Source organism: Colias philodice, chromosome 1, assembly GCF_061535455.1.
Source record: "Colias philodice isolate Cphi_HAF_F1 chromosome 1, ilColPhil1 Martin Lab GWU primary, whole genome shotgun sequence".
Lineage (NCBI taxonomy): Eukaryota > Metazoa > Arthropoda > Insecta > Lepidoptera > Pieridae > Colias > Colias philodice.
Genome location: NC_143086.1, coordinates 15,141,402 through 15,167,889, shown reverse-complemented (window position 1 = coordinate 15,167,889; position 26,488 = coordinate 15,141,402). Strand labels below are relative to the sequence as shown.

General features: G+C 33.2%; 1 protein-coding gene across 1 annotated transcript; it reads right to left on the bottom strand.

Moving 5' to 3' along the window:
- Nucleotides 1-19: 19 nt before the first annotated feature.
- On the bottom strand, nt 20-25,919 carry LOC149491509 (uncharacterized). Its single transcript, XM_089697216.1, has 12 exons — nt 25,600-25,919; nt 5,903-6,903; nt 5,655-5,833; nt 5,269-5,553; nt 4,891-4,952; nt 3,629-3,763; nt 2,573-2,757; nt 2,112-2,415; nt 1,578-1,916; nt 1,188-1,479; nt 762-1,043; nt 20-537 (listed from the first exon to the last, which is right to left on the bottom strand). The coding sequence occupies exons 2-11, from the start codon at nt 6,873-6,875 to the stop codon at nt 813-815; spliced, it is 2,985 nt and encodes a 994-aa protein (XP_089553342.1). The 5' UTR covers nt 6,876-6,903; nt 25,600-25,919; the 3' UTR covers nt 20-537; nt 762-812.
- Nucleotides 25,920-26,488: the final 569 nt, after the last annotated feature.

The window sequence follows — 26,488 nt, the reverse complement described above, 5'->3', positions numbered from 1 at the left end:
AAAGACATTACTTCAACTACTGTTTATTTAAGATCAAAGATTACATATAATTTGTGATTACATGATTTTCAAGACCTTAATTTTAATAATAAATAATTAAATACTTAATTTACGAGTAACATGATTGACTAATTGAAAAACTGGAATATAGCCTAAATTTTAAACTTACAGCTTTGGATAACATATTATGATTAATGTTCGTCAAATTTCAAAACGGATATAATACGAAAGCACTATATTTTTATAGCTACCAATACACTACGACATTGCCCTTTCATTTTCCTTGAGCCTTGCGAGCTCAGAGTTTATGATCATATGATTTATTTCTCGCTGATTTTGAAACCTTACTTAATTTATCATGGCACATTTATCACTTTGCATCATGACGTAGCATATTAGTCAAAATATCACCAAGATCTTAAGTGACATTATGAGTAACTTAATCCTTTAATATGCGAAAATTGGAATAAATAGACACAAATTCTACTTTTCACTACATATTATGATTAATTGTGAACGTTCTTCTCTTGATCGGAACTGTAACAAACAAAAGATTACATATTTAGCATGAAAATATCAAATATATAATTTTAGAAATAGATTATAGGTATTATTTGGCATACATTGAATAATAGATGGTAATTTTATGGAGATTGGAAGCAGTTACATTATAATACGCCTATATTTTGTTAAGAAATTGAAAAGGGAAACCGATTAGTTAAGTGTTTATTTAAGGTAATTTTTCAGTTCACTCAACTTACCGTATTTGAAATTAAAACATAAAACTACTACTCAGTAGTACGCTATCCAGCTTAAGTCACGAGTTCAGGAGCTTCTTCCTGCTTTTCTTCATCCTGCTGTTGATCAGCCCCCTGTTGTTCAGCCTTCTGTTGTTCAGCCTGCTGGTGTTCAACTTCTTGCTGCACAGGCTGCTGTTGTTCAGCCTGCTGTCTTTCATCATGCTGATCTACATCATGATTGCGAGCAGCTTCAATCACAATTCTGCGCAGACGATGAGCAGCAATCATCAAATTGCCAGCTCGCTAAAACAATAATTAGAGTTTATTGTACTGCGTAGTTGGAGCAAACGTAAGTAGCTTAGATGAATGAATAAATGACTAAGCAAGTTGTATGTGTTTTTTATTTTCCAATTAATTTATATATTGATTCTTCCAAGAATTCCATACCTGCCATCTCTCCCTATAGGTCCTGAGATATTCTCTCAGATTCTCGCGAGCTCGCCGCATGGGGCTGTAGGTGATCCCCAGCGGAGGCTCTTCCTGCAGCCAAGCGTGGTTGATGGCCTCAGCGGCGGACATCCTCTTGGCGGGATTCAGCACAATAAGCCGATTCACGAAATCTTTGGCTAGCTCAGATATATCCCTGAATGCTAGATCGTCAAAGTTGTAGTATGCCTTGTTTATCTTGGTTGTGTAGTCGAGCCAATTTTTCCCTTGGAATGGCAACACTCCTGACAATCTGAAAATTATAATATAATGTGGTCACTGGTCAATCAAGAGTTCATACATGTAAAAAAATATATTTGGTTATGTTATCTTCAGAACGTTTATACATACAGGAGGTAAATAATCACGCCGAAACTCCACATGTCGCAAGCGACACTTAAAGGCTCGTAATTCAATATCTCAGGAGCCACATAATCTTTGGTTCCATAGATGGCTCTGACAATTTGCCTGTGGTGTATCACGCGAGCGAGACCGAAGTCCGCTATTTTAATCAAGCGACTGTTTGGATTGAGGCATATGATATTCTCTGGCTTCATATCGAGGTGAGCAATTTTCTGACTATGTATGAAGTGCAGACCCTCGCATATTTGACGCACATATATAATAACGTCTAGCTCTATAATATACTCCTCGTCAACCAATCTATCGAAGAGTTCTCCGCCCCACAGACTGAAAAAATTATGATAAATAAATTAATTATTTGGAGTGACCATAGATTCAGAATCAAATACACAAATTCCGTAATTGGATTTATTTAATGATTTGTTTCAAATTATTAGGTACTTAATTTAAATATTTAATCTTGCCAAGCTTCACACACTTCAGTTTAGATTACCTTAGAAATATCAATTATTGAATACTCACTAATCCATCACGAGAACAAAGTTGTCCTTCGTGGAGTAAGCCATATACAACTTCACGAGTTTGGGATGTTGCAATGACTTCAGCAGCTCAAACTCCCTGCGAGCTGAAACCCTCCTCTTCTGCAAAATTGTCCTCATAGTCTTTGCAGCATAGTACTGCCTGCCTTCGTTTCTGATGAGTACCACTTGGCCGAAAGCCCCGCGCCCAATGGTATCGCCAGTCTCACGATACTGCTGCGAAAATAGCTCCATCTTCTGGATGCGCACGTGCCTAGGGTCCGTCATCTCTTCAACTTTTATTTCAGCTGTAAATTAGAACATATTATTTATTTTTAAATTTTTTCATTGGATCGTCTTTGTTAAAATCTTACCAAAACTTCCTATTTTTGAGACTTTTAGAGTAATTTGGATTCAATTGTTCTTTATCTGGTGTTTAATAGTATTTTTTTGTTGCATACATACATATTTCCACAGTGGACTCTTTGTGATCAGAATTGGGAGCCACGCCAAGCACGCGTATCTTCAGGGTCTTCTCCAAGGGAGGATTCTTTATGCGGAATGATGGTGTGCTAGACACACCTGCGCCGGTGAATTCGTCTTCTGTTTGATCGATATTAACGGAGTACCATTTATTCCCAACAGGTGGCCTGTAATATTGTTTGGCTGTTAGTTAATTCTCTCGATATAACTCACAGTAAGAATTGAACAAGTCTAGGAGATGTGCAGGTATTGTATTGATTAAGTTATGTAACTTACGCTGCTCGTAGATTCGTAGTCGAAAAGTTTGTCAGTTGAACGCATTTGTTTGAACATATTTCAGGGAATAACTGCACCGATTTAAAATTTATTTCACCATTAGAGGCTATAAATCAAGTAAAGCTATTAAAATATTCAAAAAATTGAAAGTTTCAATGTAAATTTCTTATATTATTTGCGTACCTTATTAGGTATTTTAACGATAAAACGATAATAGCCGAATAGAGTCGATAAGATCCGAAAGCAACAGTTGTTATTCCATTGAAGAATATTTTCGTGCCAATTAATATTGAAAAATGGCAATTAAGTATTGAGTTGGAACTTGGAATATATAAGTAGGTACCTATTAGACGGGATTACGCTGTTCTCAACTAAAAGCGCTACAATTATCTCTCACTAACGATGTAAAAATTTCAAGTTCATATTATAGATACTCATTGAAAGTGAAAATATAGAAATTTATAGTTTACTGAAAATATAATATTTTGCTAGTTAATAGACGTGTTGAGTTCGAATTTACTGAAGGTGAAATTAATAATAGATATTTTGCTTTCATAATATAATACTTTGCTAGTTAATGAATATGTTACAATATTTTATGAATACCTACTTATCAAACGTTTTCTGAAAGAATTTGTAAAGAATACTATTATCACACCTATAATACTTTCTTATATTGAATTTATACAAAAAATATACGAGAACCTATCAAGTTCACCTTGTTAATTAGTAACTAAAATTAATATATTATTATATTATTACCATTTCAATAGAATAATTCTGTCATTCGCATTGCTACTCGATGGACCGGCTTGTGGCTCCTCTTCCACAGTCAACATGGCGCCCTCTGGCATTCCCTCTGCCTCCGCGAGCAGGAAGTAGATGTCTCGATCGCATCTATGTACATATATATATTTAATTTTATTTCTGTGTATATAGAATATCCGTTTAAATTCGAATTTAAGTGCTATATTAGTATCCTTTCATTGACGTATCATGTTTTAGATTAACTTTAAAAATTGCATCACTAGCTGTAAGGCAGCTTATTATTGATAAATAAATAATAATAGATAGAATGCTGTTGGATTAAACTTTGAAAATACTTTAGTTTATTTATCAAAAACTTCAATTTTGTATATCTTATAGTTTATACAGGGTGTCCCACTATTGGTATACTAAGCGCGAAGGGACTTGTAGTTTTACATAGGTACACTGATCACGTAAAAATACTAAAACAACAAAATTACATCAAAAAAAATTTTCTAAATTTTTCTGAAAATCCATGTTTTCTTCTCTAGCTTCGCGCAGCCGACATATACCGCTTGGCTAATGTGAGCATTTTGTCTATTAAAACATAATCTTAAACGATAGGTCACGTGCTGGTAGCAAAGCTGGGCGGGTTGCTTGTTATGAGTGTACACATAGAGTTTTAAGAATCCATCTATTTAAAAAAAACTACGTTTGGAATTTTATAAGTATTTTTTACGTACTCAGCGTATGCAAAACTATAACCTCCTTTGAGCTTAGAACATAGGTTCATGAAGGTATAAGTATGAGTATGTAAGTATGATCTATAAGACTTATAGGAATTTGGCTTAGTTATCATTAAATGTGTAAAATGATCAATTTTTGAATAAATTTACTATTTTACGATCATACTTTCAGCGTTTTAGCCCGTTAGATTTTGTGAAAACAAGTCAATAAAATAAAAAATAAATGAAGTCAATATTCATTTTGTACGCAGAATCCGAATCATATCCTTAGATCAAAATCTGATATCCTAGGAACTGTTATGTCTGTCTGTCAGTTCGAAACGGCTGAACTGTTTCGGTGTAATTTGGTATGATTGACAGTTCGGGGAAACAGGAAATTACGATAGACGGAAATGTCGATCATCGGTCTAACCTCAAGCGACGCCGGGAGGCTTAGCAAGTGTTGTGAATATAATATGTAGTGATAGTGACTATAGATGTGCCAATTTGGTGATTGATGTGCATTTCCTATACATTAAGCAACATACTTACTTGCAATATTGGATTTTCAAACAAAAATCTTTTTCTCCCTTATCAGCTGCAACTGGCGATTCCTGCGTAAGGACAAAATAATAGTAACCATATATGGTACAATTTGAATTTATGGTAATAATTTAAATTTCGCAAAGCTTAATTCATAATCTTCAGTCAATACAACAAGACAATCGCATGCATGAACTCATTCGCTTTTAGCATTCAATGGCGTATTATAAGTTGCAAAATATTCATTACACAACAGATATTATAATAATTATAATTGATTTATAGATTAACTGTCCTTCATTTTACATTGGTAGGTGGTTACCTATTCACGACAAAAAAAAACAAGAAGAAGGTAATAAAAAAACTAAAGTACATTGAAAAACTTACAATATCTCCAGGAGGCACGCCCGGAATAGCCATCCCATTGATAGGTATAGAAACCTTTTTGGAGACGTTATAGAATCCGTTTGTAGCTGGTTCGACATCGGACCCGTCCCTCTGTAGCCCCTCCATTACCGAGGGTGGTACAATTGTCAGATTTGCAGCTGAAACGCACAGCGTGACCGACTTCCTGCTAGGAATCGATTTGCGGATCTCGCACACTATGGGACCAGCCATGTCTGGCTCCAACTTCTTGATGTATAAATAAAATTCCGTTCCATTACAGTATACCTGAAAAATAAGTCTAGCTCAACGTATGCACAATCCTAAGCGTTATAATATGCCATCTAATGACCGACTATAAATATTCATCCATATTAGCATATTCTTACGTCAAAGTGTTGATTGGTGCGCTCCACTCTGAATTTACCAACTTCCCAGACAGCACTGCAAAAGCAAGCATCCTCTGCCTCAAACACAACCTTGAACGTCAAAGACGATCCAACGCAAGCTACGGCTGCATCCAAAGGTTTCAGTATCTTTGTTGGTGTTAGCTTCTTGATGGGTAGCTCTGTAAATCGTGAATTATTAGCATTTGCAACATTTTCTCAATATCTCATCAGCGGAAATTAATACTTACTATTTATGAGCAATGTACAGGTAGTAGATTCAGTGTACCCAGTGATTCTGTTGCGCGCATTTAGCGTGTATTCGCCGCCATCAGCCATAGCAACGCAAAAAATTTTCAACGCAATATATCTATTGTTAAAATATTGGACCTCCATGTTTGGTCTTATTACAAGGGGTTCTGGGCCCCGGCCCCACGAGAATTCTGTGTTAGAGTCATAATGGACTTTTGCGACCATTCGCACTTCTGCGCCGCAATAAGCCTCCATAATACGTGGAAACGGTTCATCAATGCTGGGGATTAGTTCACTCCTTTGTATTATAGCTGGTTCTAAATCGAGAACTATCACGTCTGTAAAAGTGGACTCGTAACCGAACCGAGTTCTATACATCACCAGATATATTCCTGAATCTGTCACTTGTGCGTTAAGAATAGAAAGAGTGGTCGTTCTTTCGTCACTTAAAATGATCGTGCGTTCATCTTCTACGATAACACGGTTACTCTTGAACCATAAGAAATCTTCTGTTTTTTGCTGTTTAAACCTGGCTTCCAATTCTATGATCCCGCCCACTGGAACTTTTGTGTGTACGAGATGTCTAACGGCACCAAAGTTGTGTCGAGGGACCGCTGTTATATACAGCGGAACATTCGCCAGAAATTTTGTGAGCTTCACGTAAAGGTAGCCTTTTGATAGAGATTGGACACCAAAATGTTGCAATAATATTATGTAGACGCCCTGGTCGTTCGCAGTGATACCCCTTATTTCGAGACGGTGCCATTTTCCTGCTATGCTTATTCTCATCCGACGGGATGAGCGCAAAATTTCACCATCTTTAATCCAAGTCGCATATATTTCATCCTCTGGTATCTGACATTCTTCAGCGATCTTACATTCAAACACTACGTTTGTGTCCTCATCCGCAATAACATCCTTTAAACATTCCTCGATATCAATCATTTGTACTTCAGGTTCGTTCCGAAACATTTTGTTTTAGTATTACGTTGCCCCGGTTCTGAAACGAAGGTTTTGAACTACATAATCAAATCGGTATTGCAGTCTATAAGACTGTTAATGTAATATCATATTATATAGAATTATAAAAATTGATATTTTTAGATTCATCTCATTCATTCGATTCGGAATTAGTCAAAAGCGTTACAAGGATCAGCCGTTCAAAGAGACACTAGGTGAACGATGTGAACAACCTTGCATCGGTTACCTTGAATTTGAAATCCTAACACGTTAAAATCCATTTCAAATATGATTTATTTTAGTTCCGAAAAACCTTAGCTGCAATGAACGCAAGCCAGTATGTATGTCGCTCATAATTGCTGTGACTCACGCCTTAAATAAGGTCATGCAAGGTGACGTACACAGACCGAGCAAGTCCAAAAACACGGAGAGCTAACGACCTCCACACCTTATCTTCTCAATGTAGATTTTGTTATCTAGATTTATATTGAATTGTTTTCGATATCCAGTTATACGACAGCGATCTGGGTTAGCGAAGGTAATGTTTATAATAATACAATTATATCGCGATAGCAGTTCTTTCTCGAGAACAGCTGTTTCTAAGTTGATTTATTAATTATTCTCACTATGGTTGAACTGATTGTAGGCGGCTTAAACCTTTGACCGTTCATCAATTAGATACGAATGTAGGTAATATATTTTTAATGGTTTATAAAACACCTTACAGATTAAAATTATTACCTACGGTTTGTATTTAAATAAATAACGCATATTATCGAAGACAAATTATTATCAGTAAACCCTTTCATTTAAAATCAAATAGAGAGGAAATGATTAAACGATAATGTTTATTGAATCGACATATTTTGGAAAATATAAAATATAATTAGCGTTTAGACTATTATGTATTCTGTGATATAATAAAAAGAAAAGACATTCTTATGTTTTTGAACATAATGACAGTTATAAGTGGTTATAAGTACATTGCTAAATATTGCAATTTCCCCATATAATTTCGCATGTACTGTACAAAACCTTTTCTTCGGATTTTTAAGTGCTTGTTTTTGATAAATATCAAGTCTGTTTATCACGCAATGTCCGCAAAAGGAACTCAGGCATTGACATTACAAGTAGGGCAGGCGAGCTTAGCGTAAACTATTAGCTATGTATGTATGCAACACTATTTTTATTTACTTTTCTCCTAATGTGGAATGGAATAAAACTTCTGTAAATGTGTTGTCTCAGGCTATTTGATAGAGTCCTATGTGACGGCAAAATTTTTGGTTTAGTCACAGTCCGGTGACATGGATTGGATTATGAATATTCATTATAGTTTGAAGAGACTTTATTTATTGGAATTAAAACATTGTTTACGACTCACTCTCTTATCCTTTTTTTCTTAAATGAAAGCAATTCAAATACATACAATATTATAATATCAACTATCTGGTTCAATATCCATCAAACTAAGTCCAGCCGTTTTAAATAATAAATACAAAAAATACAACAGAGAATAGCCAAGCTTGTGAAACATAAAATACCTAGTGACCCGCCGTTATCAAAAGTTTTGTATAACACTTAAACTGTAAGGTTAATCAAAATTATAAAAGGATTATTTTATCTATATACCTAAAGATCGTGCAATAGTTGGATAAACGTGCCGACGTAATACTATACTTTAGTTATATAATATATAAATATTATATATATAATAGAATAAAACAATGACGTTTCAAAAGGGATAGGAGTAATATGCTGTAAATAAACTTTCATCCTATATCCCTGTACCAGTATATAGTTATATTGCTTTATTTTATGCTTTTTTTAGTAGTTACCACAAAAATTGCCTAAATGTTTTTTACAATTATTTTCACTAAATTGTCAATAAATAAGTTGAATCTTTTATTTCTCCTTTTTAACTTTATCCCACATTTTAAACAACGCCACCTATCCCAAATTAGGCAAAGCTTTTGAAAACCTGGCTGGATGTTACTAGAGCCTATCCTTTTTAAATGTAACTTCGATAAAAACATACACTGGGCAATGGGCATATTTAGCTACACACTTTACATATTTTGTTTCGTACCTATTTAGGCAACTTATAATTTAAAATTAAATTAACTATCAAGGAAGATAAGCAAAAATAGGTAGATTTTGTGTGAAACATATTAATAAAAGTTATATATCTCAATAAATTTGCATATTTATTTAGGAATTAAATATATAATTTTATTACAGAACAAAGGCTCCGCTGTTCGATAAATAGGTATTCCATATTATGTTTAGGAATGCGAATCAAACCCTACTAGGATTTAAACGTTTTAGTATTCACGCATGCGTAGTGGACGAGACGAGAATTAAAATTAGTCGTTCATTAGTTAAGAATTTTCGAAAAATCCATCATCTTACTATGCAATGCGTTCTGAAATGGGTTTTTCGTGTTTTAAAGGTCGTAGCGGATGTTACACCACAGGTAATTACGAGTTACGAAAAGGTCTAAGGCAATTGTAATTTGTATTACTATAGGGAAAGTTTAACTAATGAGGTGTTCCTTGTTGTTGTCTTGTGTAGATCGAAATTAGGATACTATAAATTGAATATAACAGATAATATTATATTTTTATTGAGTAGTAGTAGTTGTATGTAACACCACACATGACATTATATTTTTAATAAGTAGTAGTAGTACTACTATGTACATAGTAGTATCTAATGTAATAAATCGGAAAAAGGCCGCCTAATAATTGAGTAGTTAGGTTTCCTATTTAGTTAGTTGTTAGAAGTTGTCTTTTTTATTATCAGATAGGTACAGTAAAATCTTTAATAAATATTAAATAATCATGTTTGACATAATAACGGAATAACTTAAAATTCATAATGTTTAAAAACACAAAATGTAGTCGAATGTTATAAAATTTGAATTTAACGCAAAGTTTCATTTATGTACTTAACAACGAGCGTCGTTGAGAACCCAGTAGTACTCAAGGAAGACTGCAAATAATGAGTAAATCTCACCAAGAACCCTTTAACCCTTTAACAATAGATTTTCTATTGTGTCTGTGTTCTGTGATTCCGGGGCCTGAGTTATTAAAACCTCTTAAATCATACACGAGAAAATAACCTATAAATACTTGATATCAATAAATATGTCAAGGGAACACTACAATTGAATCCCGATTCACCGCAACCTAAAAGCCAAACATTCATGAGTATCTATACTATTATTATAAAGAGGAAATGTTTGTAATTATGTATGTATGTATGTATGTATGGTTTTCACGCATAAACAACTGGACCGATTTCAAAAATTACAACCACCATTAGAAAGCTGCATCTTCACTGAGCAACATAGGCTAGGTTTTATCCAGGAAATCTCACGGGAACGGGAACTATGCGGGTTTTTATTTGAAAAGGCGGGCGAAGCCGCAGGCGGAAAGCTAGTTTCATATAATAGAGATTATAATATTAATAATCTTTTGTTAAACGGATAGGTTTCAAGTTCGCATTGAATACCTACTTGCGGTTCTTTATTACAACTCTATCGATTTCATTTCATCGATAAGTTATTTTTATCAAATAATCTTAAACAAAGTCGGCATACTATCCTAGTGTATATAAATTTCTCTCTAAGAATTATGAGGTATATATATGGTGGGTACCTATATTATAATACCTATGTAAGTACATCCTACTAAAATTATAAATGCGAAAGTTTGTGAGGATGTGTATGTGTGTGTTTGTTACTCTTTCACGCAAATACTACTGAAATTAAGCACACATATAGATGGTAACTTGGATTAACACATAGGATAGGTTTTATCCCGAAAATCCCACGGAAACGGGAACTATGCGGGTTTTTCTTTGAAAACGCGAGCGAAGCCGCGAGCGGAAAGCTAGTATTATATAAAATTTGAATGAAACAAACCGCGTAAGTAGAAATTAATTGGCCACTACGAATTGATTAATGAACAAAAACATCGTCTATAATCTAAATGATACGTAAATCCCAATAGATTTCAATATAAAACGTTTATCATATGTAATGAAATTTTTTTAAATATTACTACTAGTCCCTGGCTCCTTCCCCCAAGATCTTAAATATTCTATCGAACTCAGCAAATATGAAGCTTTCGAAGCTTTCAAAAGCAAGGAATTTTCAAAATCGGTTCAGTAGATCCAGACGTAACAACAAACTCGGTCCTAAAAACTCACAAATGTAACCTCTCTAAACTATTAGGTACCAACTGTAGATCAAGGAGACAAGAATTGAAATCTATCAATCCGTATGCAAAATGAATTCTACGTTATAATAGTGAAATAACATTTCTATTCCTCTCGTTTCTTTCTTCGAATTCCACGAAAGCATCGGATTAACATTGAACTTAACAATACAAGCAGAATATATGCACAAAATATCTTTGCTTTAATAACATGATCACATCTATGGCCCAGTACTCCCAGTAGTTAACTCCTTATGTTTGAGACAAGGCATCCCGATTTCAACAACCATTCAAAAAAAATCAAGATGGCTGCCTATCAACGATAAACCGAGCAGGGACCGTATTATGACCTCTTATTTCCGGCAGATTACACCGTCAATTGAACTGACTGGCAAATTCATATTATGACCGCAATAACCAGCCATGGCTAAATAATCTATAAGGCTAAAAGTACAAGCATGTATGACATTCAATGTTCAAGAGTCTTCGTATAGGTGGTCTTCCTACATGTGGTATACATAGAGAGAGATACATTGAGCAACTAAACAAAATATATTTTTACATAACTCTTTTATCCATGGAGGCACCTCGTGAGCGACTAATAGTTGCTCTTATAAGGAAGGTGGCACTGATTGTTCTTGTTGTATCATAGCGACTGCCTTGTGGCTTAGAACATTGATTTATAAGTGTATTTTAGAAGAAAAATATCCGTTCGTACATAAAATGAGAATTCATTTGATGATCAATAAAATTAAAAAATAAACGGAATTGTAAATACGTAGTGACATTTTTACTTCGTAATGAAGAGAATTGTTAATGACCTAGAAGTAAAAATTTCTAAAGAAGTTTCAAACAGATAATGTTTAGATTTATATAAGTACCTACAGAACTATCGATCCATCCTAATATTCAAAATGTCAATTGAATCAAGAATTAAAAACAATCATTTACTTAGTACATACCTGCAAGTAACTAAATGTCATTCCTCCAGTAAATTATTAACGCTCTTATCTATCGCATATATTTATTTATTTAGAATTTCCAACAGAGGATACAGTTTACATTCGTTACATCTAATTTAAGTACCTATATGATCTTCTGCACCTTTAATTATAGGAAATTACAGCGTTCAAAATGTTAATTACGATTACAATTCGTCAATTTATTAAAAATATTAGTTAAAAAAATTAAAGAAATTTTATAACATTAATTACATAGGTAAACCAAGAAAAGTATTACAATTACAAATTTAAAATTACAATTATATTCGGCAAATTATTAAAAATATTATATAATAAAAATTTTATGAGCAATTAATTACATACAGAATCCAAATAATTATTATTTACATATTATTAAAATTGCAAATGTTATTAAATTACAATTATATTAAAATTTATTAAAATTAATCACTACAATAAAATTATACAGGTTGGTTACATTTAATAAAGGAAAAATAGAAACTTTTATCATTGGCTAAATTGAAGGATTAACGATTTGAAACGTGTTCGAGATTGACTGAAGATGTCTATGTCTTGCGAGATAGCAGTGAGCTTGTTGTACTCATGGGTATATTATATGGGCTATAATATATAATAGGGCTATATTATAATATATTAATATAATCTATATCTATACTAATATTATGAAGAGGAAAGGTTTGTAATTATGTAAGTATGTATGTATGTACGTATGGTTTCCACGCATAAACTACTGGAACGATTTCAAAAATTCTTTCACCATTAGAAAGCTGCATCTTCACTGAGCAACATAGGCTATATTGCATTTTCAAAAAAATTAAAGATCCTTACCAAAAATGCAATAATGTAACCCAAGGTGTAAAAAATTCCTTAATAAAAATTCTGTCATCGCGTGCGCTGCGGTATCTATTGAAGATAGAACAAAAAAATGTTCTACGGTATTATAGAATGGATCAATATCTACAAGAAAGTCCGCAATACCATATGTCCATCTTCAGTAGTTATGTTACTACAACAACTTTTTTACGTTTTCAAAGTAAAAAGAAGTGCCGACAGTAATCAAACCATGTTATCCATACACATATATTAATCCTTATCCCATTAAATGATGTTTTATTATAGACTGTTTCAATACCAGCAAAATACTTTTTAAATTAAAAAAATGGATATTCCATTCAAAAGATATAACGAATTTTTAAAAGTGTCAATCTACAGAAAATAGTAGGCATACTGTTTAATACAATGAGCAGGCGTAGTGCGGGACGAGGTGAAGGTGATTTTCATGTGATTAAAAATGAAACCTATAGTCCGACCTATAGGTAGTAGACTTTTCACTGTCACGATATCGCTATCTATGCGGGTGAAACCGCAGGGCATTGCTAATATATTAATATAATCGAAAATAATTTCTAAAATCAAGTAAATCCATGGGTTTTGCCAATTATTAAATCCTAGGTATGTAACCCACGCCACATAAAGCCTAAGATGACGGGAGCTATTAACGTTTTAAAAAAAGTCATTTTAGTATAGGGTTTTTGATATACTGTTTCTCTTGCTATTTCGGTTAAAGTCCAGGCTGTCTGGCTGGCGGTAGTGGTTGCGTTTATTAGTGCGCACAGGAAAATATCCGTAATTTAAAGTCATTTACTAACGCGTAATTTTTAATCTTTTGCCTTTAGATTGATCCATCAGACACAATTTTTTTATTGCAAGACGTTTTTTTCGTTGTTAAATAGGTGCCATACGCAATTTTTTATTTCAAAATAATTAAAATGTCATCGAAGTAAGTGAAATTACATCAACATGAGTCCGCTTAAAAGGTAAGTAATAACTTTATTACTTACATTATATTATCCTTTTTTAATACTTATATTGAATAATTAGTAAACTTATATTTTTAATAGATGGTTACATATCTATTACACTTTTGGGTATTAATATGAATTTGATGATATGTATTTGGTTTTTATCAAGTTTACATTAACGTCCTATTTGAGGTTCGTTGGGAAAAGGAGGCACCATGGTAGATTGTTACAAAAAAATTGTAAATAGTAAAATTAATATTATACATAGTATATCCTTCACGGGGACTCATGTTGATGGAATTTCACTTATTTCGATGACATTTTAATGATTTTGAAATAAAAAATTGCGTCTGGCACCTATTTAACAATGAAAAAAACGTCTTGCAATAAAAAAATTATGTCTGATGGATCTATCTAAAGGCAAAAGATTAAAAATTACGCGTTAATAAATGACTTAAAATTACGGATATTTTCCTGTGCAGATAAGATGCGCACTAATAAACGCAACCACTGCGGCCAGCCAGACAGCCCGGACTCTAACCGAAATAGGAAGAGAAACAGTATATCAAAGAACCAACTATACTAAAATTCTTTCTTGTCAACGTCGGTAGCTCCCTTGGTAGCTCCTATACGATATTATGACAAACTTGTCACATTTTCCTTTCTATTCTATACTCAAGCACTGTAACACACAATAGCCAATGAGTTCATACTTCACAATGATTGATTAACTACGAAGGTCAAGGTATCAGTTTTATAAATATTTCATGTAAATTGTTCACTCTGATACCGATATAATATGTCATTTTATGTACTTTCACGGCGTAATCGATTTAAAGATTGTGCATTTTATAAGATACTAGCGGTCCGCCCCGGCTTCGCCCGTGGTACATATGAAAAATAGATGTTGGCCGATTCTCAGACTTACCCGATATGCACAGAAAATTTCATGAGAATCGGTCCACCCGTTTCGGAGGAGTATGCAGACTAACATTGTGACACGAGAATTTTATATATAAGAAGATTAATCGCATAATTGCTTTATTAAATTCAAAACTTGTTTATTATATTCTAAATTTAACATCCACTCATCAAAACGCTAATTACCAACGCAGACAGAACCGGAGGAGTTCGAGTAGGTAGATAAACGCAATTATCAGGAGAGCTTTCGAAAAATATAAATATTCCAAGCCCGATACTGGTAAAGGCTTATCAAAGAATGTGGGGCGTGGGCCCTAAAAGGTTACCTAATCTCTAGGTAAGTGTCGATGTCGTGTATTACAAGAGAATACAGAGGGACTGCTCGCTAGTCATTATTTACGATAATGATACAAAATCACGTCAAATTGACGGACAACGAACTAAATGCACATTTCAAATTCTACAAGCTCACCACAAACAAACTTAATATGCACTGATTGAACCAAATTTCGAATAGTATTTCGATAAGTAATTATTATAAATAATTTTGGTTTGCTAATAAGTAATAGCAACAATTAATTATTGAATTTATTGTTTCTATAAATATCCCTTCATAGTGACGTAATAGTTCTCACAAAAGAACAATAGCAATGGATAAATAAATAGTAAGTGATTCCCAAAAATTTTCGTTTCAATAAACAACAGTTATATTATCTCAGTTCTCACAATAATATCTATCAATTAACTAATAAATTAATTGACATTTTTACTCGAGCGTAATTTACATGATATTTTTAAACTTTACGAAATATGAAAACAATGAAGAATGAAAAGATACATGCTAAATTATATTACATGACAAATAGGTTTTTATAAAGTCCATACTAATAATCATACAATCTTAAAGCAAAAACTATAAAAAGTAAACACATTCACATACAAATCAAAACAGTATGGTGCAAATAGACTGTTCAACATAATGATCACGCACTCGCCTCATCAGAGCAACAGCTAATAAAAACAATTTTACAACGAAGCCCAGTTTTGGAGTTGCTCTGACATTTCATAATTCGTACCCTAGTTAAAATAAGAACTATTTATAAAATATAGAGCTTCGTTTAAACCAACGCCATGGTTCAACTTAGTTTTACTTAATCAATCATAAAAAAATCTAAGACCACTTCGATTAGGCATGATTTAAAGATGATTCACAAAATACATATATTTAAAATTTTACCTCTTACTATTAAACATCTGTAATAATGAATTAAATTGTGAAAAGTTAGTAGACCTTAGATACGTTTTTAACTATTTTATAACTGCTTTAGAAAATGCTCAACCTTTATTCGTAGGTGGATATGTGACAGACGTAATTATTCATTATCTAAAGTACTTAAGGTACTTTTAAATCCTAACATAAATTTAGAAACCACGGATTATTATTTAGAGTTGGTGAAACGAGTTGCCCTCATACATATTAATATTATTGTCAAAATATTTATGCACTAATTTTAATGCAAGTACTACTTCCTATAAATAATATACCTACATATAGTTCTATAAACCTACAATTAAATGAATAATAGAGCCTTCAGTTTATAGAATCGAAACAGTTATTGTTGTGTTTAAATATAACAATTTCTTAACAAATATGATTCGATGTAACAATTGAATTCCTCGTGTAAACAAACACGAGACAAACTTCTAAGCACTTTATAAAACTTAAAAGTTAACAATACATAAGTACCCGTTAACAAAATTCCAATATTCAAATTACAATGAAATAAACACGAAGTTAACAATATATCTGAACTTGAACTTGGAGCTTCCATTTCTAAGTACTTAAGACGTGTCCAACATCTATGAACTTTCGATTCTTACAATATAGCATCAATAAGTCCCTGAAGTACAACAGTAATACGGAGCACACTTGCAAGTATTGAAAGCTCTTCGTCAGACGTATGAAAAAAAATGCTGACACGTGCATAAATTATATGGACTTTTATAACCGGACCCCTGGGAATTATACGAAGTATTTACCTGCAGAACATGAGATATTAATACACCCGCTTTGAAGTTAAAATTATGATTGGCATGAAAAGGTATTCACGCCATAATTTGGCGAGTGTGGTGGCGTCCGATTCGCTAATTGATAACCTGTCCCTAAGTCTAGTGCTCCCCTCATGTCACTATCGGTATGCTATATTGAGGGTACATCCGAAATTTGATCAAAATATTAAAGCCATTTACAAGTCGTCGTCATGTGCGAGAAGGTATTACAAATAAACTAGACAACAAGTGACATTTATTTATTTATTCTTTATTATACATAATATACCAAACATAAATAAGCTATACTATAATTAGGGTTGTTGAGGATTCCTCTTCCGCTTCCTCATAATGCGGAAGTTCCGCAATATTTTGGGTTCCTCTACCGTTACCGCATCCTCAAAAATGAAAATAAAAAAATCCTCTTCCGCTATCGCTTCCTCAAAATTTAGAGGAAATTTATGAGGATGCTGATCCGATCGGGCGGCGAATTTACAAAGCCTATTTAAACTAACATAATATGTATGTATTTGAGTTACGAGTCGGACTCTTTATATTAAAAAACAAACAAGTTGTTTAAGCTTACATAATATCTACCAGTTAGTTTTATTTTGTGGAAATCGCCTAATGTCGCTTCTGGCACTGAGATAGATTAGGTTTTTTCGAGTAATATGCATAAACAAAAGCTCATCTGAGTCCGGCTCGTGAGTCGTGACTCAAATAGTATAGTACTTAGAGGCTTTGTTAATTCGCGATCAGGCGAGCTAACCTCCCCCTAACCCTAAAACATCAATATGTACAGACAGGAGAATGGCTTTTTTTTTAATTTTAAAAGTTTTTTTTTTTAATTTTGACCATAATTTCCTATCATCCTCATCTTCATCCGCTTCCTCTTCCGCTTCCTCATCCGCATCCTCATCCGCATCCTCTTCCTCCAAAAAATATCCTCTTCCTCATCCGCATCCCCTAAATTTGTGTGTGAAAATTCCTCTTCCTCCTCCTCTTCCTCATAATCACTTCCTCAACAACCCAAACTATAATTAGATACAATGAAAACACACGGAACATACGTACTAAAAGGCGGCCTTATTGCTCAAAAGCAATCTATTCGAGGCAATCCTAATTGGTAAGGAATGTATGCTAGAAGGCGACTTGGTGCAAATTCAATAAATAAATTAAACATTACAATATAAATAATATATACAATAAGCCGTTCAGCTGATGTTGCCCCCTTGTTGCCATTATCGGTAACCTTTTTGGGAGCCCATCGACCGAACTGGCGAGTCACCGTCTGCCATAATTTTCAATTTTTAATATTGAAAAGGCAGACGTCCATAGTCCCCATAGAACCAATATACCAGTCCATCTAACACCCCCTTCCATAACCCAGTTTTATTCATTTCCATTTTTCTGCAATAGTCCTACATTGGCCGCGGACTGCCCAGGGCTGTATCTCTATAGTGCAGTCATGGGCAGGCTGCGGCTGGTGTCCCACAACACATTAAATTCTCTAAAGGGCCTCTGCGTGTTGGACCTGTGTCCCCACGTAAGCCTTCCAAAGGACCGGGTATCTTCCTTCTGGTGGTACCCGTGTATTATGGAGATATACAATAATAATAATAATAAAAATAAGTATATAAATTGATATAAATATAATATTATAATACATATTTTATATATGTACATAGGTACACATAATAGTACATAACCTACTAAATACACTACAAAGATACAAAACGAAACAACAAACAAACTATTATATAATCTTATATATAAAAATTAATCGCAAAATGTGTTGGTAAGCGCATAACTCGAGAACGGCTGAACCGATTTCGATAATTCTTTTTTTATTATATTCCTTGAAGTACGAGGATGGTTCTTATGTAGAGAAAACGTAAATATTATGTATCACGGGCGAAGCCGGGGCGGACCGCTAGTATAAAATAAATATAAGCAACACATTATAAAGATAGAATTAGAATTATTATACTCATTAAAAATTCTGTAAACATTTTATTTCAGCGAACTGTATTATGAAGCGATCGTGTTTCGTGGACAAACAAATATTATCTAGTAACAACATAATATTACATGCATAAGTATTTCAATGGATTGAAGAATTATTACCAACTAGCTTCCGCCCACGACTTTGTACGTGCATCCCCGTTTTTCCCCGTTCCCGCAAGAATTTCGGGAAATCCTTTCTTAGCGGATGCCTACGTCATAACATCTACCTGCATGCCAAATTTCAGCCCGATACGTCCAGTGGTTTGGGCTGTGCGTTGATAGATCACTATATCAATCACCTTTGAGTTTTATATATATAGAAGATTTTATAATTGGTCCAAGTTACAAAACGCTTAAATCAGCAATTCAATAGAATGAAAGAATAGAAAATAAATGCTTAGTTTTAAATCCAATCGAGCCCATTTGTTTACAGATCTTTAGGAACATGCATTAGTGGAGAACATTGAAATGCATTAATCGTAACAGCAATAAGATTTTAATGAAACTGTATCTCGGTAATTACCGTGTTTACAGATTCTGCTAATTGATAACGATGCATCTTTAAAATCACGTTGACTAACTATCCAAAGAAATTTCTAAACATCTTAAGAGCTCGCAGGCATAGTTGCTTAATATTTACAATTTTTTTCTTACTATCCAACAGTTCTTACAGTATGACAATTCCAGACAAAGATTCCATTCGCCCTTGAAACCTTAATCTGCATCGGAGATTTGTATTCGATACCATATTTCCCGAGAAATTAATCTTTTTCAAGTTCATGCAGTATTGGATATACTTAAGTATATGTAGAGCTGTTGTAATAATATTTATTCCTGGTAAACCTGAGGTTTGTGTCGCGCGCGGTAGGCGAAAGATTATGATTCAACAGTGAGGATTTAATTTTCTGTTTGCAGCCAGATTCGTTAAGTAAGCTCGCGTGCACAAACAAGTCTCGTGGCAAGTCAGTGAAAAAAGTTTCTCACTGTTTCATAAAGCACATTTTAAAATAGACATTATTTGTATACTGGACAACAATTACGGAATCTCAATGTAAATATTAAAACATTGTATTTTTTAACTTAATTATCTAGTTATACTAATATTATAAAACTGAAGAGTTTGTTTTTTTTTTGTTTGAACGCACTAATCTCAGGAACTACTGGTCCGATTTGAAAAATTATTTCGATGTTAGATAGCCCATTCATCGAGGAAGGCCATAGGCAGGGTATACGTAAGGATTAAGGTTACGTCTTGGTTACGTTTATTACAACATCAATTTAATACTTAATTTTCGCTTTTGCCACCATCATTCCAAATCCACCCACTGAAAACTGAAATTCTTTGAAGTGGACATGTTTCAGTGAAAATTTGCACGCGTTACCTTTGTGAATCTATCAATTACCTTTGATTTTAAGTATCGATTATTTGATTCCTAGTACTGTACCAATCAAATGTTGGCTGAACTTGACCCTGGTATTGCAATAATGTTCGAGCAATGATTTGTTAAACGTTATATTGAAATGAAACTTCGAAATATTACTAGGTAAAATACTGAATACGTACTTATTATTTTAACAAATATTTTTTTTAATATGATATAATTTTAAATAAGTATTCAATATTCATCAATAAACCTAATTGATAGTGTTATTTAATTGTGTAAAACATTCATAATTAAGAGTTATTTTGTGATATTATAATTACAATTGTTATGTTTATGGGATGATGTATTACGTCCGATAATACGGTCTGTGGTACAATTATTTTATGTGGGTATTATGCGTTTCTGGGTTTGATTTCTGACGTAAACTGACAAAGGACCAAACCCGGTGTCCGGTATAGTGCTCAAATCTAATATACTATTCACCAACTAATCAATTTCAAAGACTAATTACTTTAAGGATGTAAATCACCAATTAGCATACAGTGTAACCGACGCATCCCCCATGACTAGGGGGTGCGATGTGATGCGTTATTCAATACACTAAAATTCCCCACCGCCCAATCTAATAGTCTGTAATCCGATCTTAAAAATCAATGCCAAAATGTTTCGCTCCACAATAGGTTTCGAAACTTCCTGGTAGCAGGTAGAATGGCTTTAATTTAGGAAACTGTGCATGCAAAATAGACTTAACATGCTGGTGATTAGCTGTGACATAGAGCCGCAACTTCTTTGTTTTTAAAAGCTCCAAATGTAACGTCTCGAAAAAGAACGCGTTTTCGATTCGCACATTTTCCTTGTGAGCTAATGTAATTGGTATTGTCTGTGATCTTTTTTTTTAAGTTTTTTATACATTCTCCTTTGTGCATTGCACGTTTTCATTAGGACTCGTTTTAATTCAGTTTGAATGTATCATTTTATAATGTTTTCAAAATTACTAATGGAAATTTTATTATTAATAGGTATTATAAAATTTTCTTATATAAAATTCTCTCTTCTCCTCTCGATGGCTTAAAAAGTTATGAATTTTTAAAAGTGCACGTTAGATGCTTTATTAAGAATATTTTGAAAAATTGTGATATTTTTGATGTTAAAAATTCTTTAGTCGAGTTGAGCTTTTTTTGGTAGGGTTGAGCTTTCTTATGAGTCCGCGTCACCAACATGCCAATGTTATTAAATTTCAAATATTAATACAAAAATTGTAAATTTTCACTTCTATGGGTAGTCGCTAGGACTGCATATACATATTTTAATTAATTTCGGTATTTGAAATTTTTGCTATCGTCTGCGTTTATTTTTTAGGACTAAGGTCTAAGCTCTTATATTTTTTACATTATGTTTTGTTAGATTGATGTATGATTTGAATAAGTCTCATTTTTATTCATTTTAGATAAATTTATAGAGTTAAAGTGTAATCAAAATAATTCAAAATTCAAATTCAAATTAATTTATTTACCAAAAAAACATGGTATACATAGATGTTAACAATTGAGTTCCAGCATGTTCAGCCGTTAAACAGCATGCAAATTATGTCACTTAATTATAAATCAAAATTTCATTTATTATTTTCATTATCATTACATTTCACAGTCTACAATTATTATTAACAAATCACTACATAGTATAAAACAAAGTCGCTTTCCCTGTCCTTATGTAGTCCATTGAATAAAAAGTTCTAGAGTGCGTGAGTTAGTAACGTAAGATGTTTCTTCGGAAACATGTCAAGAGTCCCTAGGTAATAAACATACTAAAACCCCGGGACACTAGGAGGAGCCCCGGAGTGGGGGGAGGGGGGAAATGGGTCCATTTTTTCATTTTTCGCTTAAATCTCAAAAACGGTACATGTTAGAGAAAAACTTTCAAGGAAAAGTTGAAAGGCCATAAAATTATCTACAAGTTGTACCTAAATCATTTTTTTCCTATATCCTACCGTTTCTGAGTTATACGCAGTAAAAAATGATTTTGGCTCAAACAATTTCCCCATACTACACATCAATCGATCAAAAAATATTTCTTTCTTCCAAAAAATTCAAATGTGCAACTTGTGACCGGTACTGATAGATTGCTCTTAATTAGGTCTATAATTGGTAAATTAAACACATTCCTCCGTGGAAGCCTTTAGGAGGAATCGATTGTCAAAATATTATATTAGGGTAGTTTGAGTTGCTGAACTTGATCATTTTATTTTTTTCTTCCAAAAAACTCAAAAGTGCAACTTGTGACCGGTACAGATAGATTGCTCATAATTAGGTCTATCATTGATAAAAATACTAGATTCCACCACGGAGGTGTTTATGGGGAATTGAATTTTATTAGGGTAGTTACGATACTTGAACTTTTTATTTTTTTTCTTCCAAAAAACTCAAAAGTGCAACTTGTGACCGGTACTGGTAGATTGCTCTTAATTAGGTCTATAATTGGTAAAATAAACACATTCCTCCGTGGAAGCCTTTAGGAGGAATCGATTGTCAAAATATTATATTAGGGTAGTTTGAGTTGCTGAACTTGATCATTTTATTTTTTTCTTCCAAAAAACTCAAAAGTGCAACTTGTGACCGGTACAGATAGATTGCTCATAATTAGATCTATCATTGGTAAAATAAACACATTCCTCCGTGGAAGCCTTTAGGAGGAATCGATTGTCAAAATATTATATTAGGGTAGTTTGAGTTGCTGAACTTGATCATTTTATTTTTTTCTTCCAAAAAACTCAAAAGTGCAACTTGTGACCGGTACAGATAGATTGCTCATAATTAGATCTATCATTGATAAAAATACTAGATTCCACCACGGAGGCGTTTACGGGGAATTGAATTTTATTAGGGTAGTTACGATACTTGAACTTTCTATTTTTTTTCTTCCAAAAAACTCAAAAGTGCAACTTGTGACCGGTACCGATAGATTGGTCATAATTAGGTCTATCGTTGATAAAAAAACCAAATTCCACCATGGAGGCGTTTAGGAGGTATTGAATTTTATTAGGGTAGTTACGATACTTGAACTTTTTAACTAATTACCCCAATAAAATTCAATTCCCCGTAAACGCCTCGATGGTGGAATCTGGTATTTTTATCAATGATAGATCTAATTATGAGCAATCTATCTGTACTGGTCACAAGTTGCACTTTTGAGTTTTTTGGAAGAAAAAAAATAAAAAGTTCAAGTATCGTAACTACCCTGATAAAATTCAATTCCCCGTAAACGCCTCCGTGGTGGAATCTAGAATTTTTATCAATGATAGACCTAATTATGAGCAATCTATCTGTACTAGTCACAAGTTGCACTTTTGAGTTTTTTGGAAGAAAAAGATAAAAAGATCAAGTTCAGTAACTCAAACTGCCCTAATATAATATTTTGACAATCGATTCCTTCTAAAGGCTTCCATGGAGGAATGTGTTTATTTTACCAATTATAGACCTAATTAAGAGCAATCTATCAGTACCGGTCACAAGTTGCACATTTGAGTTTTTTGGAAGAAAGAAATATTTTTTGATCGATTGATGTGTAGTATGGGGAAATTGTTTGAGCCAAAATCATTTTTTACTGCGTATAACTCAGAAACGGTAGGATATAGGAAAAAATGATTTAGGTACAACTTGTAGATAATTTTATGGCCTTTCAACTTTTCCTTGAAATTTTTTCTCTAACATGTACCGTTTTTTGAGATTTAAGCGAAAAATGAAAAAATGGACCCATTTCCCCCCTCCCCCCACTCCGGGGCTCCTCCTAGTGTCCCGGGGTTTTAGTATGTTTATTACCTAGGGACTCTTGACATGTTTCCGAAGAAACATCTTACGTTACTAACTCACGCACTCTAGACCCCTCTTGGAGGGACTCATTCAATGAACTAATGTCCCTATGTCCCTTTGTACGCTTAAAGCTTTGAAACTACGCAACGGATTTTGATGCGGTTTTTTTTTAATAGATAGAGTGATTCAAGAGGAAGGTTTATATGTATAATAACATCCATTAAATAGTGGAGAAGTACTGTTATTTTTGAGGTTTCTAATGTGATGTCGTAAAAAATTACATTTATTCCGCTTACATTGCAAACGCAGGCTGAACCCTACGAGTTTTATCAAAATAATGTACTAAGTATTATACACATTGAAAAGGTCTACAGAAAAGTCCGCGATGGTATATGTCTATCTCTTATGGATAACCCACAATTACTTTTTTTTGTCATTTACTTTTTACGACAAATAATGGCTAATTTTCGATGTGATTTTAACCAATTCAGCATTAATCCTTAACCAATTAAATACCTTGAATACATTGTTCATTTAATATAGATTTATATGGCCCTTTACACCGTATGATTTAAGTGAATATTTTCGAAGATATAACAGATTTAAAAATTGCGGGAAGTAGCGTTTGCAGCGCTACCGGCCGGCCGCCAGCTATCTATTTTATACCCGTGCGAAGCCGGAGCGGGCCGCTGTTTTTATATACAACGTTCACAGTTTTTCTGTAGTGTATTTAGTATCAGCATTGCACCCGTGCGAAGCTGGGGCGGGTCGCTAGTATATAATATAATAATATCTAAAAGGGTTTTTTTTTAAGTTAAGTAATGTAGGTTGATTAATAAATTTCTAGACAAGTGTCAAAAAATAATTATTATTTTAAAAAATTAACGTAAAATGCTTTTTCTAGAATAATTTGATAAAATACTGATTTTTGTTTTTAATAACTTTTTTATTAATTTAACTTTCCGATAAAATCACAAATAAATATTTAACAATAATTAATATAATTAAAAGGGCAATGCGAGATTTAGCTAAAGTAGAATAAAATTTAAACATATCTAAGTCGAAAACTCGCTCAATGTCAAATCTACCTGTTGCGCTCTGTAAAACAGCTTCTATAATTTTCTAATCGTTCATATAAAACTGTTCTAGTTCATATAAAATTGTAAAATGAAAACAGATAATTTAATAAAAACGTAAATCCATCTCTATAATTAATTAATCACTTTAAAAAATACAATTAAATCAAATTCAATTTTTGAAAAGTTTTGTTTCTAGCAGAAATGAAGCATAAAAATATTTAAAACACTATTTATTAATCAGAATAGCTATCTATAAACAAGAATTATTAATTTCACACAAAACTAAAAAATAGTCACTCCAAAAACTATTATTAAAAATTAACTATCGCAAAAGGCTGTTCAGATAAGTCCCAAAAATTCACAAATGCATTGAAAAAAAATATATTCCAATCAAAAAATTGTTTTATAATTTAAGCTCGCATTGCCCTCGCATTTTTTTTTAATAATAAATTTATTTAAAATAAGAAAAAAGAATGTAACTCACGGAGCGCGGTAAGGCGGTGCGTTAGGTACAGCCGGCGCGGACGTTGTTCAACTAATGACAAGACCCATAGTCCATAGACCGGTTATCATTACACAGGTAACACAGCAAGTACTTAGTGCTTTAAAACCTTAGCGCATACTGTGAGGTGCACGGGGACGGCGCGCCTTATATAGGGAGGAAATTGAAAATAATATTTTCATATGATGCCCACGCAGCCTCCGGTACGATACGTCCAGATGCAACTCAATTAACACTTTTAATGATACATGGAATCCCTATTGTTAATATACTACACATTAAATTCGGAAATTAATTTTCAATGTCAATTTCATTACACAAGCAATGTTTATACGAAGCATAGGGCGGAAAAAAGTCGATAATATTTTTATGCTGTAATTGGTTCGAGAGTCACCACTTAAGTATTTGTGTAACAATTAGATACGATTGGTTTAAGATTTTATAAATTTTATTACAAGATGACAAAGAGAAAAACATGACAAACCCTAGGGTCCTTTGACAAATCGCACACGTGCATTGCTCCGATTGCATTGAACCTTGGTATGCGCTCAAAGATCCAAATCGCGAAGCGAACGCGAACCGAACTCTTGTTAGACAATAAAATGAGACATATTTTTTAAATTCAATCCAGTCAATCTCAAAATGAGGGAGATGAACAGTAATATCCGGTTACCTGCGAACATTGGCAAGCACCGCAGCTAAAACTGTAAGCGTAGGTACCTAAGTTTAGTTTTTTAGAAACCTTAATACCTGTACATACCTGTGTGGAAGACGAACCGATATATTGACCTCCCATATACATATTATGTACTAGCGGAATAAAACGCAGATATGGGATACAGATATTAATTGTAAAAAAAAGACGGGTGCA

What these genes read in the sequence shown, in the direction of transcription:
- LOC149491509 (XM_089697216.1), bottom strand. Translation starts at nt 6,875, where the DNA reads ATGTTTCGGAACGAACCTGAAGTACAAATGATTGATATCGAGGAATGT. An exon ending in AGAGTCCACTGTGGAAATAT is followed by an intron (nt 2,416 to 2,572) that starts GTATGTATGCAA and finishes TCTAATTTACAG; the next exon opens with CTGAAATAAAAGTTGAAGAG. An exon ending in CCTATAGGGAGAGATGGCAG is followed by an intron (nt 1,044 to 1,187) that starts GTATGGAATTCT and finishes TTATTGTTTTAG; the next exon opens with CGAGCTGGCAATTTGATGAT.